Source organism: Cucurbita moschata, unplaced genomic scaffold (assembly GCF_002738365.1).
Source record: "Cucurbita moschata cultivar Rifu unplaced genomic scaffold, Cmos_1.0 Cmo_Scf00021, whole genome shotgun sequence".
NCBI classification, from domain to species: Eukaryota; Viridiplantae; Streptophyta; class Magnoliopsida; order Cucurbitales; family Cucurbitaceae; genus Cucurbita; species Cucurbita moschata.
This window is the reverse complement of record NW_019268537.1, coordinates 1,475,806-1,494,831: the sequence shown is the minus strand read 5'-3', so window position 1 is coordinate 1,494,831 and position 19,026 is coordinate 1,475,806. Positions and strand designations below refer to the sequence as shown.

General features: G+C 34.7%; 1 protein-coding gene and 1 long non-coding RNA gene across 10 annotated transcripts; one reads left to right on the top strand and one right to left on the bottom strand.

Moving 5' to 3' along the window:
* Nucleotides 1-538: 538 nt before the first annotated feature.
* LOC111458500 (aminodeoxychorismate synthase, chloroplastic-like) lies at nt 539-12,671 on the bottom strand. 9 transcript variants are annotated; one of them, XM_023101214.1, is made up of 15 exons: nt 12,578-12,671; nt 10,711-11,127; nt 10,293-10,334; nt 9,841-9,972; nt 9,531-9,598; nt 9,382-9,446; nt 9,082-9,148; nt 8,560-8,832; nt 8,351-8,477; nt 7,856-8,136; nt 7,032-7,111; nt 6,741-6,843; nt 6,233-6,315; nt 1,306-1,923; nt 539-1,176 (listed from the first exon to the last, which is right to left on the bottom strand). In XM_023101214.1, exons 2-15 carry the CDS (start codon nt 11,036-11,038, stop codon nt 696-698), a joined length of 2,748 nt encoding a protein of 915 aa, XP_022956982.1. In that variant the 5' UTR covers nt 11,039-11,127; nt 12,578-12,671; the 3' UTR covers nt 539-695. The 9 variants fall into 9 exon arrangements, with proteins under 9 accessions (XP_022956982.1, XP_022956981.1, XP_022956984.1 ...); XM_023101213.1 differs by lacking the exon at nt 12,578-12,671 and adding an exon at nt 11,605-11,805; XM_023101216.1 differs by lacking the exon at nt 12,578-12,671 and adding an exon at nt 11,558-11,575.
* A 5,572-nt stretch (nt 12,672-18,243) lies between these two features.
* On the top strand, nt 18,244-18,990 carry LOC111458634. The gene is made up of 2 exons (XR_002713154.1): nt 18,244-18,407; nt 18,864-18,990. It is a non-coding gene; the product is annotated as an uncharacterized LOC111458634 (long non-coding RNA).
* Nucleotides 18,991-19,026: the final 36 nt, after the last annotated feature.

Here is a 19,026-nt window from a genome sequence, read left to right as displayed (position 1 = left end):
ATTAGTTAAGAACGAGAATGATGTTAGTTTTACTTAGAAAGTACTCGAGCTCTTCAAAAACTATGGTAGACCTGTCCTCGAGCTTTTTAAAACCTAAGGTAAATGTGTCAGTGATCTTCCTAAACAATAATTCTGTCGAAGATCATTTGATAAATAGGTAGTTTTTTTATTTTTATTTTTCTTTTAACCATTCTTATATAAACTGCATCTACCTCTAATTTTCTTCATTTTACAAAAATTTTATAAAAAAAATAAATTAAAAGAATAAAATTTAAATTTAAAAAATAAAAAATAAAAAACAAAATCTTAAATGATTGATTCAAATGAGCTCCAAAGTAAATAAAAAATGGAGGAAAACAAAGAAGAATCAAAGAGGAAGACAAAGTAAAACCTAGCCTTATAGAAAATCAAATATGAGAGATAAAAAAGTATATACATTTAAACAATAACAAGCAAACAAACCTAATCAAAGTTGTATGCAAATGAACCGACTTTTGATCAAAACACTGAATAAACTCATTTAGGAATGCAACAAAAATAAACAAAATCAAACTTTTATATAACTGAATGCGTTCTGCTATTCTGTAATACAAGACATCTTTATGACATATATTTTAAGATACAAATAAAAGAGTGAAAAGGAAACTATGGGGATTTTTGAAGGCTAAGATCTGATGAGGTTCAAGGTAAAAGTTCTAAGAGAATTCCATAACCACCCTGGAGGGAGCATGTGTTTTCAACACCATTTCTTCATATTCATCACTAGGATCTGAGAGGGCAATAATAGCTCCTCCAGCTCCAATGGACGCTTCTCCTTGATGTAAAACAACTGTTCTTATCACGATGTTAAGATCAAATGTCTGATTGTACGAGATATATCCAATGCAACCCGAATAAATACCTCGAGGACAATTCTCGAGGGAGTCTAGGATTTCCATGGACCTCAACTTTGGTGCTCCTGTCATTGAACCACCAGGAAATGCTGCTTTTATACAGTCAATGGCGCTTACATTTGGCTGTTTCTTGCCTCCAACTGTGCTCACCATAGTATGCACAGTTGCATATGATTCTATGTCCATGAGAAGTGGAACATGAACAGAACCCGGTTCACACACACGACCGAGGTCGTTCCTTAGAAGATCAACGATCATTAAGTTTTCCGCTTGGTTCTTTTCACTATATCAAAAGAAATCAATCTAATAGTGAGCAAAAATGAGGTTACCAATGATAATATCTTGTCAAAGAAAGCATCTATTGTACTTCAATTACTAGCATGTTTTTCAGCACTAAATTTGAAGAACATACCTATACTGCAACTGCATTTTGAGCAGTTCATCTTCCTCTGTTGTCACTCCTCGCTTGGTAGTACCTTTAATGGGTTTCGCTTCCAGCACACCATCCCTATTCAACTGTAGGAACCGTTCTGGTGATGAACAGCAGATACATATATCTTCTTTTGAAAAATTTAGCCAAGCAGCATAAGGTGCCGGATTTCTTTCTCTGAGCCTGAGGTAAAGTCTCAGGGCATCAATTTCCTCAATTTTTTTCCTAATTTGGGTTGTGAGGCACAGCTCGTAGCTCTCGCCGTCTTTGATGTATTGCTTACACTTCTCGACATCGCTCATGTATTCCTCCATCGATTTCTCGGCAACAAACTCGACCTTACACTGAGTAAATGACACATTGAGTGAACTTTCTTCAATTAACTTCTCTGGAACAGAAGTTCTCAATTCCATAAGTTTGAGCTCAGCATCGTCCAACCAAGATGTAGAAGTATTACATTCTTCATGTATGGATAACAAGTAAACATCATCCGAAGAGTGATCAATGACCAAAAGATTGTCAGCGAAGAAAAAACACGCATCTGGAGTTCTGGACTTGTGTTGGTTGTAGGGTGCACCACATTCTACTTTGAGTTCATATCTACAGAATATAGAGGGTTATGTTAGAAAAGTGTCATCTATTTATTAGCATTGCCAATATTGTGAAAGATCTTTCGTTTTGTAACCATTCCAATATCAATTGTTCATATATACTCCAGCATCTAGAATGACAAGCTACGAGAGGGACATCTGAAAGCACATCAAAATGCGTAAACCCATATATAAAGTTACCTAGCACCTATAACATACTCTTAACTCTTATAGCTTGCTTGTAAGACAGTCTGTGTAGTTTTAAAACGATAGTCAGGTGGTTTGAAAATGTTCAAATTATAGTCGAATTGAAATCACTATTCAGAGGCCCAGATTTGTTTCAGAAAGAAACTTCAATTTTTCTAATCTGGGTCATCTGTAAAGAATACTAAATGAAAATAACTTCTAAAAAATAGTTCCACAGAGATATTGTCATTACATTCCGTAGTTGCTCAGTCAGGGTTTATGGCAGTTTTCGGAGGGTGTCAGAGATCAATTTCTTTGACCAACGGGAGAGCCCTTCGCCAGTAGATAAAGAAAGGACTCGGTTTAGATAGGGATACTGGAGCTGCACACAGCAAGGAAATGCAGCGAGTTGGCAAGCATTTTATGTCTAAAAGAGAATGAAAAGGACAGGACAGGGAGGTACACCAGAGGAAAATTACGTTTAAAGCTTCAAATATGTCTGTGCTCCAAAGCTCGGGGTTCGAGAAGGGGGCAATGAGCTGTTTATTTTATTTTTTTTGTGTGGATTTTTTTCATCTAGGGTATCGGCCATGGCTTTCAATTTTGAGTTAAGTTTGTCGTTCTAGATGCTGCAACACTCAAAAGAGAGTGACACAAACACCAGAAAAGGAAGAAAGCATCAACACGCGAAGGGAGTAGCACAAAAGCCACGAAGCCAAAGACGAGAGCAATACCCAAAAGCCCAAACAATCCACAACTCAGGGCGAGAGAGCCAAAAAAGCAGCAGCTGCGCCCAAAAACTGAAAACCGAGGAGCTAAGCAAAACAAAAGATAACCACTTCAGCCGAGCCAAAGACAAATGCACTTCAAGGAGAAAAGAAACAACATCAAAAACCAAAACCCCATCATCAAGAGTTAATCTCGTAGAGTTCAGTGCCACATTTCTTTAAAAAGGAAGAAGATTTTTCTTTCCATCTAATATGTTGATGCGATTGAGACAAGACTCATCTAAAAAATTAAGGAGATCTAGTTTGTTCTTCAGGGAGTTTTTTGATTGAGGGATCATTGACTAAGATCCTTGCTGATCGGTTAAAGAAAGCACTACTTACTACAATTTCTGATTCTCAAGGGGCTCTCGTTGAAAGAAGATAGATTTTGGATCAAGTCCACATTGCCAATGAAGCTATTGAGGACTTAGGAATTGTAAGTAGGTAGAAGATATTTTCAAGATCTAGAAAGCGTATGATCATGTAGACTGGGACTTCCTAGATAAAGAGCTCAGGAAGAAAGGGTTTGGTGACAAATAGAGAGCTTGGATCTGGACATGCACAAAATTTGTCAATTGTTCCTTCCTCACCGGCAAATCAAGAAGGTGTAATAGAGGGCTTTCAAATAGGGAGCGATAGTAAATACCTCTCTCACATCTATTATGCTGATTACACGATTTTTTTCTATTTTTAGTAAGGAAGAGATCTTTTGTTAATCTTAATCGATTCTTATTCTTCTTTGAGGCTATGTTGGGGTCTAAAAAATAATGGAGGAAAATGCTTGGTTATTCAAACTGTCTCGTTGGGTTTAGCTGTTGGGGTATAAAATGGGTAGTTTTCATCTTTCTATCTTGGTTTCCCTTCAGGGCATAACCCCGGAAGTCTGATGGGAATCCTAGTGCGGAAAAGATATAGCAATGTCTCTTTGAAAGAAATCCTTCTTCTCTAAGGGAGGTAGGCTGACTCTTTATCCAGTAGGACTATTTGTCGAGCTGTCAAGGTCAGTTTTATCGATTTTGGTTGATGATTTTGGGATGCTTCATGAAAACAATTGGCTGAATACACGACCGGTTGGTCGCGGTTTTGGTGGCTTTAGGATGTTGATAGAATTAGATGATATGTTGTTGCATGACGCTAGATGGCCAAGCCTTGACGACAAAGAAAGAGATAGCAAAAAAGATATGGGAAAAAGGAGAGATAGAAAGGAACGTTTAGGGAGAAAAAGATATAAAGAGGAAGGGAGAAGAGAGAAGGGTTAAAGATTGAAGCACTGTGAGAAAGAGAAAAGAGAGAACAAAATATTTACTGACTAGTTTTCCTGAAAAAAAAAAAGAGTGCACACCACAATGTGCAGTGTGCAGTCTACAAACTGTAGCGCAACCCTCAACAGCATTGTTTTTTAAAATACCGAAGGATGAATATCAGTCGTTTGGTCAGAAACTTCCTCTCTGACCACTCCGGACGAACACACTAGTTGGTTTTGCATATAGCAAAACCGCACTGACCAAATTCTTCACAAAATGACCGACCAATGCCAGTTTGGTCGATCGGGTCCGTTTTGGCCTTCTGTTGTGCACTCCTACTATCCCATCTGTTCTGAGCGGGATTCAGATCAACTTCCTTCCATTTTTAGAGTCCTTGTGAGATTTTGTGTGGAACGGCATGAGGGGTCTCATTTCGTGAATTAGGTGATTGTGTCTAAATTAGTGGAACAAAGAGGTTTAGCGATGGGTAATGAGTAATCTTAGATTTGGTAATGAAGCCCCCATTGGCTAAATGGTAATGGTGCTTCCCATTGAAGCCTAATGCCCTACGACATAAAGTTATTAGGACATGATTGGGAGCGTTTTAAAATGGTTAAAATCACTTTTGTCACGTTTAGAATCACTTTGAAACATTCCTTAGTATTCAAAATATTTTACACTTTCTAAACGTGATTTTCCTACCATCAAAATTGATTTTAAATTATTAAAAACTTGTTTCCAAGTGATTTCAAAAGAGAAAATTAATTTTAACTATTTCAAAAACTCCCAAACATGCCCTTACCGGAGGAATAGTGATTAGGGTTGGTTTTTCTTTCTTTTACTAGTCTGTGGAAAATTCTGTTGGGAATGGGAAAATTTTTGTTATGGCGGGGATCATTCGCCAGGTGCTAGCCCCTAGTATTCTCTTTTCCCACGTTTGTATCATTTGCCCTCTATTGGCCTCTATCTTGTCTCTAGGAAGTTCGTCCTCTTTAGGAAGTTTGTCCTTTTTGCCTTCTTTAGGTTTTGTTCAACCTTCGACATTATGTCCCTTCCATCGTTATTGGGGGATTTCTCGATTATCTCAAGGAGAGATTTTCAGTTTTGGACTCCTTGTGCTCGAAGGGTTATTATTGTATATCTTTTTTCCTTCTTTTGAGTGATGCCTCTTCTCCTTAAGGCCCCCTCATCATTTCTCACTTAGAAAGGTAAAACTTCTCAAGGAATGCTATATTTTTTGTGGGGCATGTTTTACCCGGGAAGGTTAACATGACTGACCGTATTTAGAGGCATTCGTCTTTTTTGGTGGGACCATATTGGTGGCATCATCGGGAGGCACACAACCAAAGATCTTGATCATATTCTTTGGAGATGCCAGTTTATCTTCTTCATTGTGGGATCACTCTTTAAAGCAATTTGAGGGTTCTCTCCTCATAGTGGAGATAGTGCTTCCTTCATTCATGAGGTCTAGTTCTTTTGTTCTTGTCCTTATGTGATTAAGGGCAACTTTGGTGGAGAGCTACTTGTTTTGCAGTCCTTTGAAGCATTTGGATCGAAAAAGGGGTGAAGAGATCTAGTGAGGATTTGGTCTTTAGTGAGGTTTAATGCCTCTTTTTAAGCTTAAGTTTCGCTAAGCCTTAATGTTTTGGATTGAAGCACCTTCCTATATAGCTAGTTTGTGGCTCCCTTGTTGTTTTCTTGTATGCCCTTTTGTTATTTTATTTTCTTTTATGTTTCTCAATGAAACCAGCGTTTCTTATAAATATAGATTAATTGGAGAAGAAATGAAATTATAAGGGTCCAATATAGAATTTTCTATTTTGATACCATGTTGAATCCCTATTAAACCCAAAAGATTAAGTTGATGGGTTATGGTACATTTAGTGTTACATTATACTTAAAAAAAAAAAAAATCAGATCCTCTTTGACAATTTATCCCATCAGAATATAATCAAATAATTAAACCATGAAAGTAAACCTCCCTCAAAATAGTGAAAGGACCAGAAAGACAGCCTCGCAGTACAGCTTTACTGAGCTGTAAAGAAGCTGAAACTTCCATAGTTGCATCATGGCGAGTGAGAGCAAAACGATGTAATATATTATACTGATAGTAATCACTTACCCGAAGTAGCCAACATATCCACCATGAAAGTCAAATGGAAGCTCGTCATAGTCTTCCCTTTTGTATTGAAAAGATGAAAGCTCCTATAAAAATTAAGCATCAAAATACTTGTTTCAGCAATTACATTGATTAATGTGCTCATATCACTATTAAAATGGATAGAAAGATTCAACAAAAGATGCACAATACTTCCAAGTTATAATCATGATGACAAACGTTCATTTACAAGAAGGTAATTGAACAAGTTGCATCTTGTCCTCACAAACAAATTGAGACCAATGGTTACTCGAAGGTCCTTAAAAAAAGAGCAGAATTGGAATCCCAAAAGAGCAACAAGAAGATTAATTTCTAGACCCCAACCTAGATCTTTGACTGCTGACTGATATCCAGTAACAGCTTATGTTGAATAGTAGTAGCATTGAGTTTCAGATTACAAATTCTTGTGCAGGTTGTAGACAACAAAACCAAAATCCTTCAATATCGTACGATTCAAGAAATATTCAAGTACCTTGTTTAGATAGTTAAAGAAACCATCATTCAAAAATGTTTTGGTTGCTGATCCTCGAGCATCTTCAATTGACAGGTAGCCTCCTCCTTCAAAAGGATGACCACTGAAAAAGAATGTAATTAACTTCGTAACCAGCAATTAAAGATAGATAAGTTATATCGTGTTCCCTTCTGGAGCATTGCACGTTTAACTAGGTATAACCAAGAAACTAAAGGATCACATAAACAAACGAATAAATCCTAACATAATCTAAAAACCAGAGGAAATAGTGGGCAGGATTGTAACTCCAACCTTTCATCTGATAACTGGAAAACCATTTGCTTCCACAGTGATCCACCTTTTCCTCCCATAAATGAAAATCGCGCTCTTCCCTATATAAATTCAGCATTAAAACAGACGTTGATGAATTATTCATTCGAAAGTAAATAATAATAATAATAATAATAATGTGAGCAGTTGGACCAATCTTGGTGCATGATCTTTAAATGGACGTGTACCTGTAGAAAGCATAAATGATTAAATATAGAGAGAGCTTGCTGAAGTCTTACAATAGTACTGAGTTCTTTTTCAGATGTAAAGTCTTAAATAGATGAGAATTTGATCCTCCATTGATGAGCCAAGCATGGCTTATTTATAGGTTACAAAGACATTGTATTAAAAAAGAAAAGACGTCACCGGTGTTAAAATAACTAAAAGAAAGATGGACTTATAAATACAAAGTTATAACTTACAACGCATCTACTGTTACTCTTATTCCGAGATTTATCTTTAAAAACAGACTGTAATGCTAGATTCCCTAACATATATATGTGCCTCATATTCATAATTAGTGCTCCAAGTGACGATTAGTTTTCCTCACACAAAAAATAATCTGTATTATTCGTTTTGTTTAATAGCCAATAAATATGTGTAGAACTTGCAGATATGAACTTCACCCTCATATTGCACAAGAGATCGATCATATTACACCCTGCTGCAGTCTAATGAAGGATTGGCACTTTTGAGAAATTATTCAAAAGAATCTTTGAACCCTACCATTGCGAATCGAGAATGCATGGGTCATATATAAATCTATAATGCTAAACATGAGTAAGTTACTCAAGAGATGACCAGACCTTTTCAATCGAGGAACTGTCCAGCCAAAACGTGTTTTCAGCTTTATGATGTCCAAACAATTGATAAAATATATTTCTAGCTCCACCAACTTCAGAAGCTAAATGATCGTATTTCTTCCAAGCCAACTTCAGAAATTTGACTCCATTGCTGGGATATGAAAGATTCACAAGATCAAACAGGCCAACACCTTTTTTACCAACTCCATTATGTCCAATACTTCTACTGGGAAAAGTTCCATGATTTAATTGAGAGACAGGTTTCCTTAGCCTTATTTGATTTCCTGGGAAACCGCAAACATATTTGTTAAGTTAATACCCCAACATGCAAGCTTAAAAAACACTTGATGGCTCAGTATAAAATAATGACAGAAATGAAATATTTGCACTAGACTAAAAGCATTCATTCTCGAAGTCATCCAGTTCAACGAGGAAGTGTCAAGTGTAGGGTGAAGGAAGTCTGCACAAGAAAATAGTTCGAATCCACAGAACTTTTACCAGAATAATCTACATTTTCTTTGCAGGTGACTAATGGTCCATAGTTAAGCCAATGATCCTCGGTGATTTCTCTAAAATTCTTAAATATCTCTCTGCCATAACTGGTTCCAATGCTCTCTGGATGAAACTGGAGGTCATGTAGAAACGGAAGTAATGTAAGCATGATAACTCAAAGCTTGTTAATCACAAACAAAATAACCATACATCACCTGTACACCATAATGAGGCCTGACGGAGTGCATAACTGCCATGAGAACTTTTCCATTTTGCATATTTTGATGGCTGTTGAGAGGCCAAACACGTAGAGATTTTTGTACTTGTGACATAGAATCACTAGAAACTATGTCATGAGCATCTGAAATTGAGGAAGCATTGCTAATTTCAAGAAATGATTGGGTATCTGTGGAACACGTCCATGATATAGGAATTAGTTCCTTGGGAAGCGATTCGGGATCTATTACAAGTGAATGATATCTTACAACCTGCAATAAGTCAGCCACACATATTACTGTGATATTATTTTAGTCCTTTAGTCCAAAACAACGTATTCTTTCCATGGTAGTCAATGTCAGTAAGTACAGGTTACTATAGAAGAATGATGAAAATTCTGACTAATATTTATTTGGAGCATATGAAGAGCCGGGATAATGAACAAGAAGATAATATACATCATATTACTTTGTAAAAATAAAAAGAAGCAACAAAAATAACAGCATGAAAATAAAATGGACCTTGAACCCTGAATTTCTCCCAGATGGTATGCCATTGAAAAGACTACAACCATTGTGCTCAATTTCACTGTGCAAAGTTAGAGGGGGAAATAAGTGCATGGATGAACACATCATATTGACCAAAGTTAAAAGAGCCGATAACAATTATTTAAAAATCAAAAGCAATTCGTATCATTAACAAGAAACCTGCAGGCTCCAATCATAATATTTTATTTTGTAATTCACACTCCAAATGGATGAACTTGTTCACCAAGTGAACAGAAAATACCCAAGAAACTTTCTCTACAGCACCAAGCTTACCTTAGGCGTCCATGGACTGGCTCATTTGCGTGAACAACTTTAGCACCATGCACATAACCTAAAGCCTGTAAAATGAAAAGCCATCATATGTATAAAGAACGTCATTTAAAAAAGAAGTGCAAACTGCCCCTGAGAAGGAAAGGAAATACCTGGTGCCCGAGGCAAACACCTAAAATGGGGATATCCTCGCACTCATGGAGTAGACGTAGGCATATTCCTGAAAGATTAAATAACTACATTTTGTTTTTGTTTTTTTTCAAGAAATAAGTTAAAGCTCAGAACAAAAAAAGTAATTGACCAAGACTGTAATGTTAATGCAAATACCATGATAGATAACAATATCAGTAACAGAGTGATGGCCATATTATTCCAGTCAACATTTCAGAATTATCCTTTGATGGAAATAGACTACAGAAGGGTAAAAATGCCACATTTATATCATTATCTGTAATCTCTCACCTATATCATTGGCACATGTTGGAGAACCAGGCCCAGGTGATATAACAATATTATCAAATGCCTTCTCTTCATACAAGTAATAACATAAATCTTCCCATGTCCATTCATCATTTCGTATGACCACAGGAGGCACTAGCACAAAACCAAAGAAGTATAAGAGAGGCGCAAGAGCAGTTTCATACTCTATCATTAACATCAATTAACTATACACCCTCGTTCATACAAGAACAGACAAATCTATGAACAATGTACGTGCTGAAATGGAAATTGTGTCAGATGAATTAAAATATTAAACTATAAAAACTCATTTAATCATTTTCAAGAAAAGATTCGTCTAAGTTGCCATGTTTTGTGGACTAAACTATTAAGTTATAAGCCTAGTCCAAAGTAAATTATTGTTCATAAGAGTGTCAAAAAGATAATAACAAAAATAAAAGCTCTTAACTGTGAAACTCCACAGTTCTTCATTAGGCGTAGAGATGATCTGCCAAAACCTGGACAGCCAGAGAGCTATGAGTGTTGCTCATGCTTGGAGAAACTTCGTGTTAATTTTTCAAATGGTTCATGACCTGGGGATTTATTGATATCTTGATCTTCTATTTTAAAATTGAACATAACTTGGAAGACCACCTTAAGTCAAAACAGGCTGAGAAGTATATACTAACAAACATGAACAAGTATAGAAACACGAAATCAAGGAAAATGAAGAAATAGCTCACTCTAATAAAGAAAAGTGAAAAGCAAAAACTTTATAAAGAAGAGACTCTAAAGCATAATGGATATGCATGAACCGCAAACAACGATCATGAGTGATCTCGGATGATATGCAAAATATAAACATAAGCAGAAACGGAGATAGAGAAGACCTACATCCATTGATGACAGACAAATCTTGGTAAATATTGTATGTGTAACTATCATAGTTGTCGATCAACAACGTTCTCACAAACTCGAGCTTCAAAGGAGGCTTATGTAGCTGTTTCTTCCTCATGAACGATCCTTCCATGAGCTTAGAAGTTGTGGGACAAGATAAAGACAACATTCCAGCATTTTTCCTTAATGCTTTACAATGCCTTTTTTGTTCGAGATAATAAATTCTTACAAAATCATTTGATGTGAGTGAACTCAAGCTTGTACACACCATACCGCCATCCCGAAATTTGAGCTCGGATGACAATGAACGTAAACCCGTAATCATTTTTGTTCTTGTCGTTTTTTTTTTCTCTCTTATGAACGTGTTAATGGATAGTCATAATTCCATCTATGGTTTCCACCTCCCTTCCAACTCTGCATAAAAAAAGATACACAGCCAAAACATTAAAATAACAATAATAATAATAAATGATCAATCAGGTTCCATTTGAATGGTCACAACAACTACTCAAGTCACTCGATCTAGAAGTTAATCAAACAGTTGGAGATTTCAATCAAAATCAGACAAGATCTGTACACAAAACCCGATTCTTCTAGTTCATTTGGAATTTCCTGCTCTAAACCAATACAGTTATTAGCAACATTCAGTTCAGAACGTTCAATCGAATCTCCTAAATTCGATTTCACACGTTGCAGAGACCAAATTCAAAAGCCTTCACAATCCTCGACATGAACAGCACCATTTACGACTAAAACAAGCATCAAAATAAGCAGAAAGACAGGGTAGAAAGAAACAGAGATGCAAACTCTACAGATTCCGTATCAGATTCGAACAAAAACGAACCAAACAAAGGAAAGTGAATCTGAAACGACTGCATTAGATAATCAAACCTCGAGCGTGGACCCGGGAGTGGAAGAGCGGCACAAGAATCGAGGGAATAGAAATGGCGGTACTTATTGTGGTATGGAAAAGGGCGGGACGTGCTCTCTGATTGACCAACTGAATTTGATACGGACATTCTTCGGTTGAAGAGATACTCTACCGACTCCAAAATCATTGTATGAGGTTATCGTTTGATCCAATCCCTTCTTTTTTTTCCTTCCCTAATATGTTTTTTCTTTTCTTTTTTCTTTTCTTTTTTTTTTTAACTGGAAAGTCAATAAATTATGAAACCCTAAAGCCTGGAACGAGAGCCCTATCAATGTTATGGTATATTTATGTGAGTTATTTTATAATTTTAAATAATATTATTGTATTTTTATATTTTTAAATGTAATATTTTATTCTATGGTCTAAGAAAAGCATGAAGGAATAATTTGACACGACTTAAAAAAAAAAAAACGTATTAATGCTTTATATACGTGGATAAAAAATGTATTAAAAGTAATTAAAAAGACATATGTCTGCCACGTGGCAAATTCCCAGCCACAAATATTTATTATAAGAGATAAAAAAAATTCTTTTTTAAATGGAATCCTTAAAATTGCCGGTGAATTTATGAAAATAAATCAATTAATAATAAATAAAAGACTCGAATACTAATTTTGGAGATTTTGCTTTCCTTTTAATACCCTTCCAATTTGGCGCGAACCACTATGATGCTTTCCATTGCTCTTACGAGTTACGAATCCTAATCGAGTTCTCTTTCTCATCTCCATTTTGATTCCACTCTGTTAGCCATTGATTTCGAACTACGCTCATATCTCTCTCTCTTTCTCAATCGCTACCGGAAATGAAGGCGAGGTATCGTGAATTCTAGGTATATGAAATTGGAGTTCGAAGCGAATCGCGCTCCGGAAAATATTGAGAATCAAAACTAATTTACAAGCAGGAAGAGCGCTTCAGAGTTTGACGGAATCTTACATTCAAATGGAGATTTGCGTTTGATTTCGTGAACGATCTCGAAATTCTTGGTGGCGATTGCTTCGCGGTCTTCTAGTTTGATGCAATGTAGATGGAGAGGTAGTTTTTGGAGTTTATAGGATGGAGGTAGGTTCGCGATCTTCCTCACTTCGTCGTAATTCGGTGAATCTCTTACTTGATTTCTGTTATCTTCTCTTCATCATTTATTGTGCTAATGTAATCTCTAATTTTGATCCGGAAATGCTGTGGAGGATTGCGCTGAAGAAATTTGTTTGTTACTTCTGTCGACGCGGTGGCTATTGGAATGAAGCGGCGCGAGATGCATAATTTTGAATTTGATCTTCTTCAAAGATTGATGAGGTTTGGCTTTTAAAATCATTTGTTTTTGTCTTCTTAAATTAAGAATCGGAAAAGAACAAGCCTGAGTAGGTTTTAGTTGATTTTGATGATGATCAGAACAAAAATATTAATGTAAATGATGTATTAAATACAAAATTGTTGACTAGCAAATAAACTAAATTCAAACTTGAAACGGTTCCGGCACGATTGATTGAATTCTTTAGAGATCAAGTTGAAAGTTGAAACTAAGCTCACAACAATATTTCAAAATTTTATTTTCCTTTTCGTTTATTTTTCGAACCTATCTCCCTTTTCAATTTTATTTATTTACTTTTAAATTATATTATTATTTTTCCATATTGCAAAATTTCACTATATTTTTCTGCATCCTACTCCTCACTATCATCATTTTCTTATTTATTTTCAATGTTAGATTACTAATTTTGTTGTATTAATGCTTTTCTTTTTCGTATTAGTTTCCTTCTTCGTTCTTTATAAAATGTTGCAGCTTTTATATTTTAATTACATGGTACACAAATTATATAACTCCATGTATATTCTTTGCCATTAGTATAGGTTAGGAATCACGACTCTCCACATATGATATTATTCACTTTGAGCATAAGTTTTCGTGATTTTGCTTTGGACATCCCCAAAATACGTCATACCAATGGATAGTATTCCTTACTTATAAACTCATGATTTTCCACAATATAAGACTCACACCCAATAATCCTCAACAATTGTCTTTTAGTACACTAAGATAAGACTAAGATGAACACATCTCTTGAGTGGAAGGCCATACTATTTTTCCGCCATACTATTTTTCCTTTTTTTTTTAAATGCAGTTATGAGGAGTGATGAAAACTTTAAAAAGAATCCAACATTATTGAAGATCCACATAAATCTTATAAATAATTGAATTACTTTAGCATCATTTGAAAATTTCATTTTTATATATATTTTTATAAGCATTGGGCCCGATTGAATCATATGGCCCGGGAGAATTTTGGGTCGTGTGGAGTCCAGGAGATTCTGTTACCATAAAATATAGAAAAATCAAGCGAAACAGTCACTTTGGAGGTTAATTAAAAAAAAAAAACATATATATTCCAATTCTTATCCTTCCACCTTATTTTTGTAAAAAAAAAAATTGATTAGAACATTATATTCTCAAAGAAAAATAATAATGGATCTAGAGTTTAACATTTAACATTTTCATAACATTTTTAGTGCTCGATTTTGAGTTTAGAGTATAATTTTCAATTAGTTTATATATTTTTTAAAGCACTACATTTTTTCTAGAGTCTAGTTTCAATTTGATCTATATAAATGTACAAAATGTTATACTTTTATCTTTGGAATTTGAGTTTGGTTTCTTTTTCATTTTACACTTTCATTTTTGAATTTTTACTAAGCTTACATTTTGATTATTTGTGTTAATATTCTATGGGTTAATTTTTAGAGATTAAAGTAGTTCTTAATAACATATTGTCACCATTAAAATTAGTTAATCAGCTGATAGTTGATGGGAAAAACTCAGAAGCTGGGCAAAAAAAAACAGTATTACAATAAAAGTAAAAGAAGAAGGGATATAGATAAGTACAAGTGAGGGGGTGGATGTGTGGTAGGTGTTGGGTGTTGGGTATTGTGGGGCTGGAGAGAGAGTGTAAAGGCACATGATGGTCTGAGGCTGAGGCAAACAAACTATATATAAACTTGGCATGATGAAAGATATTGGCAGCAGGGTGGGTGCATGAATGGGCTTGTTTTTCTGCGAGGGCTTCGAGGAGCAACAAATTTGTATTATTATTATTATTACGATTAGGTTAAAATATCATTATGATCCCACTATTATTTTTTACATTATTATACTTTGGTCCTACTTTTTTATTTTTTTAATTTCTAAAATATTCTAGATTAAGGACAAAAATAATATAAAAATTAGAACATGACTAAAATATTGAGGGAGGGAGAGAGGGTACATATATGTATGTGTGCAAAAGAGATGTCTGACAGGGCAGGATTCCCACATCCAAAGCTCTAAACTATACAGAGAGGCTTTGAATTTGGTTAGCCATTTTGAACATATGAGTTTAGTTTGCTTTCCTTTTGATGGTTTGCCATTTTCTACATTCATGGAAAGGCAATGCCACAATTTCTCCCTCTCCCTCTCTACTTTTTACTACTGCATGCTTTGCTTGCCAGCCTTTTCAATTTCCATTATTATTCTCTCTCTCTCTCTCTCTATTTTTCTCAAATCTTTCCTTTCATTCCAAACTGCCCATATGCCTCTTTCTCTACTCCCTGGGTTACACTAACATATTTATCGTATTTAACTTATGAACATTCAAATAGCATTCGTGCGAGAAGAAAAAGCGGTGTGAAATTACCTATTCGTTGCTTGGATTAGATTAGATTACTAAAAGATAGGATGTTGGAGGTAGCTTATGTATAAAGTTTGAACATGTATGGACGAGAGTAACGATTCATGCTCAAGATTCGAAATTTGGTCACGCTACCTATGTCTTCACTTCTTAAGAGTGAATGGGTGAGTGTAACGACTCATGCTCAAGATTCAAATTCAAAATTCGGGTTTGGCACTGATGGCCCTTTGCATTCCATGGTCACGTTACCTCTTTTTTCGTTTCGTAAGAGAAATTATCTCCGAGTCATTTCAGTATGTTTTGTCTTCACTCACATGCATTCTTATCTTTTCGTTATTATTCATTCTATCTTCATCTCTATCATTCATATGTAATTTCAGTTTATTGGTTCACTCATGTACTCCTTTTTTTACTCGGGTGTTACAGGGAGAGGATGATCATTCGTATGTAATTTCGATGTAATTTCGATTTATCGATTCATTCATGTATTACTTTTTCACTCACAGTTCATAGTTCACAGTGAAAACAGTGAAATCTTTTATCACGTGGGTGAATTTTATACTGAAATATCAAATTAATGTAAGAAAATAGAATGTATTGAATAAATTCAGGTACAATATCATCTTTAATTGTATTGAATTTTATCTCATTTGTTCTATTCCACGATCATTTGAGAATCACGGATGCAATAGGTATGGAGATTCTAAAATCATTTAAATTTTATTTTGATAATATTAAATCTTTTAAGTTATTGTAATTAACCATTTCAAAATAATTCGTAAATATTTATTTGATGTAAATTAAATATAGTGTGATTAAACCATTTTATAGATAACCATATTTTCACCTTTTTCTTTTTTAACTATTCTATTAATAAAATAAAATATTTATAGTAAATCATATTATCAATAATTAATGTCACATGATCGACCAAATTAATATTAAATCAAGTATAATTAAATGAATAAAATAAAATTATGAATTTTATTAACAATCACATAGGGATGCATCAACGAAATTAGAGTAAGATTCCAATAAATTAAATTACTCATTAAATTATTTTTAAAATCAATGGAAAACGGAATAATAAATTAATAATACTACACATTCCTATTTGACTACTATTAAAATATTTAATAAATTATATTACTTCCCAATAATTTTCAATATTTTAGTTTAATTATAAATTTTGAATCTGACACTGTCCATTTTCTGCCCTAAAAACCCCTTTGGAAGAGCATTGTTTTGACAGCTAAAGATTCTTTTGCAGACATTGACTCTTCATTGAAACAATACACACTGATTTCATTACAAATTAAAACATGTTTTTTTCTGACCCAAAATCACCATTTGTTCATATATCCAAACTCTCCAATTCAAACCCAATGAATTGGTAATCTTGAAATTTTCTTGTTAGAATTATAAGTTTTGTGCTTGAATTTCGAGTTTCGTTTGGTTTTTTTGTAGTGTAGTTTTAGGGTTTTACAAATTCCCGACCACATCACTAAATTTTGTTTTTCTATAGCAAAGCTCGTACGAAACATCAACATGACATGTTTACAGCTAGTAGATATTTTCCGCTTTGGCCTGTTATATCATCAATCTCACGATTTTAAAACGCGTTTAGGAAGAGATTTCAACACTTTTATTACAAATGTTTCATTCATCTCTCCAACCAATGTGGAATCTCATAATCTACTCCATTGGGGGCCCATCGTCTTCGTTGGCATACCGTTCGGTGTCTAGCTTTGATACCATTTTAACAACCCAAGTCCACAACTAGAAAATATTGTCCGTTTTGACCCATTATGTATCATCGCCAGCCTCCGTTGTTAGGGAGAGGTTTCCATACTTTTATAAAATATGTTTCGTTCCTCTTTTCAGGGATATCACATAATATAATGTGTTATGAACTAACTAATAGTGGATTTGCAACATCAAACCACAGAAAATTCTAACGATAATTTTATACTTATGGCTTCATAACCTAACAAATGTGACGTATAGTTTAGAAAGTGGACTTATTCCTCATAAAATTTTAAATTATAGATCTATATGATTCGATCAAGAACGACTATAAATTAAACGTCGAATTATAAATTTATAAAATTTGAAAGAAAAGAAGTGGAAATCTCTGTCGTCCCTTAAAATTTTATAAAATAAAACAATAAAGAATGTGATTGAAATAAAAATTATAGAAAATTAATTAAAAAAAAAAGTGACGTGGATTGAAAGAAAAGATGGTGGTGGATGGATACTTTATGGTATTTTCCATATTTCCCCCATTTTTTAATGGTTTAATTGAGATTTGAAAGCATAAAATAAATGCAAATGAGGAATCATATGTGTTTCCAAACACTCCAAGACAAAATGAGATTCACAATACAAAAGCAAATTTTGAAAAGGAGACCTCAAACCCCATAACGACCCTTTCTTATCTTACCAACTTACTTAACCCCCTCTTTCTCGAGATTTTCTCGGGACAGTTAAATCAATGTACTTAACGTTTTTAAAAGAAAGTAGAAGTTATAACACGTATTTCGACGATGAATCGATCTGGTGATTAATAGGGAAAAGAACAACCGTGTTTAGCAAATTTTTCTTTTAGTTTTAGGGGTATGTGACGACTTAAGGGCCCGAACCCTAAATAACTCCCTCTTTGTTTCCCAAACTGGAATGCCCGTTGTCTACGCCAGCTCGATGATCTATGCATGATCACGATGTTTTCCCGATCTAAAACGGTTAAAGTAGGTGATAGCTAATGTGTGGGTAGGGAGAGTGTTGTTAGAGGCAAAATATGGGGTGAAATTTGAACCCCACAAAGCTCCCATTTTTACATTGTTTCCACCACAAAAACCCCACCATTCATTAAGCTTCCTTAATTCCCTATGTTTAGCTCTCTTGTTTTCCCCCTCTCTTTCCCTTCTTCCTTGTGAATATATACCTTCCCTTCTTCCTCTCCTCACCCCTTCTCAATTTTCACATATCCCTCTCTCTCTCTCTCTCTCCCTCTATCTCTCTCTCTAGGATCATGTTCTTCCATGGAGGCTCTCTTTTACGAGTCTCGTGTTGTTTCTTTTAGAATCTCGGTTCTCAATTACTGGGTAGAGGTTCAAATTTACGATCTCTTACTAGAATTAGAGATATCTTAACTACTGGGTTATGTTCGATTATCTTAATATACGATTTCTTATTAGAATTGGAGGTATTTTAACTATTGGGTTATGTTCGAATTATCGTTTCATCCCTCGAGGGCTTCGTTCTCGAAAAAAATCTCATGCAAAAAGCTCGTATCTTTCTGATTTGAGGAACGCTCGTGTTTATTACATGCCTGGCTCCCTGTATGCCATTTGTAGAGCTCATCCGACTCTCCGATGGGCCTCCGCAGATGGCGTATGAGGAGCCATGCATATACCTAATTTCACCTTCCTCACTCCATTCTTCCATTAGGGTTTCATCAAACCCACCAAAAAAAATTAGGGTTTTGGTCAAATTTTGAGGGTTAAAAGTAAAAATTGTTTCTTTTGAGGGATTATTTGTTAATAACACAAATTTTGCAGGAAAACCCAGAAGTTACTGCAGAGAAGAACAAAGAAGAAGAAGAAGAACGCAAATCTAACCGTGGGATCTATTGGCCAAATCGACGGTAAAATTTTGTAACTTTTTTTTTTTTTTTTTTTTTTTTTTTTTTTTTTTTTTTTTTTTTTTTTTTTTTTTTTTTTT

Excerpts from the sequence above, each read along its gene's own strand:
- LOC111458500 (XM_023101214.1), bottom strand. The coding sequence starts at position 11,038 with ATGATTACGGGTTTACGTTCATTGTCATCCGAGCTCAAATTTCGGGAT. Across the intron at positions 6,844-7,031 it reads TTCCAGTTATCAGATGAAAG|TGGTCATCCTTTTGAAGGAG; the intron begins GTTGGAGTTACA and ends ATTCTTTTTCAG. Across the intron at positions 1,177-1,305 it reads AAAATGCAGTTGCAGTATAG|TGAAAAGAACCAAGCGGAAA; the intron begins GTATGTTCTTCA and ends CTTTTGATATAG.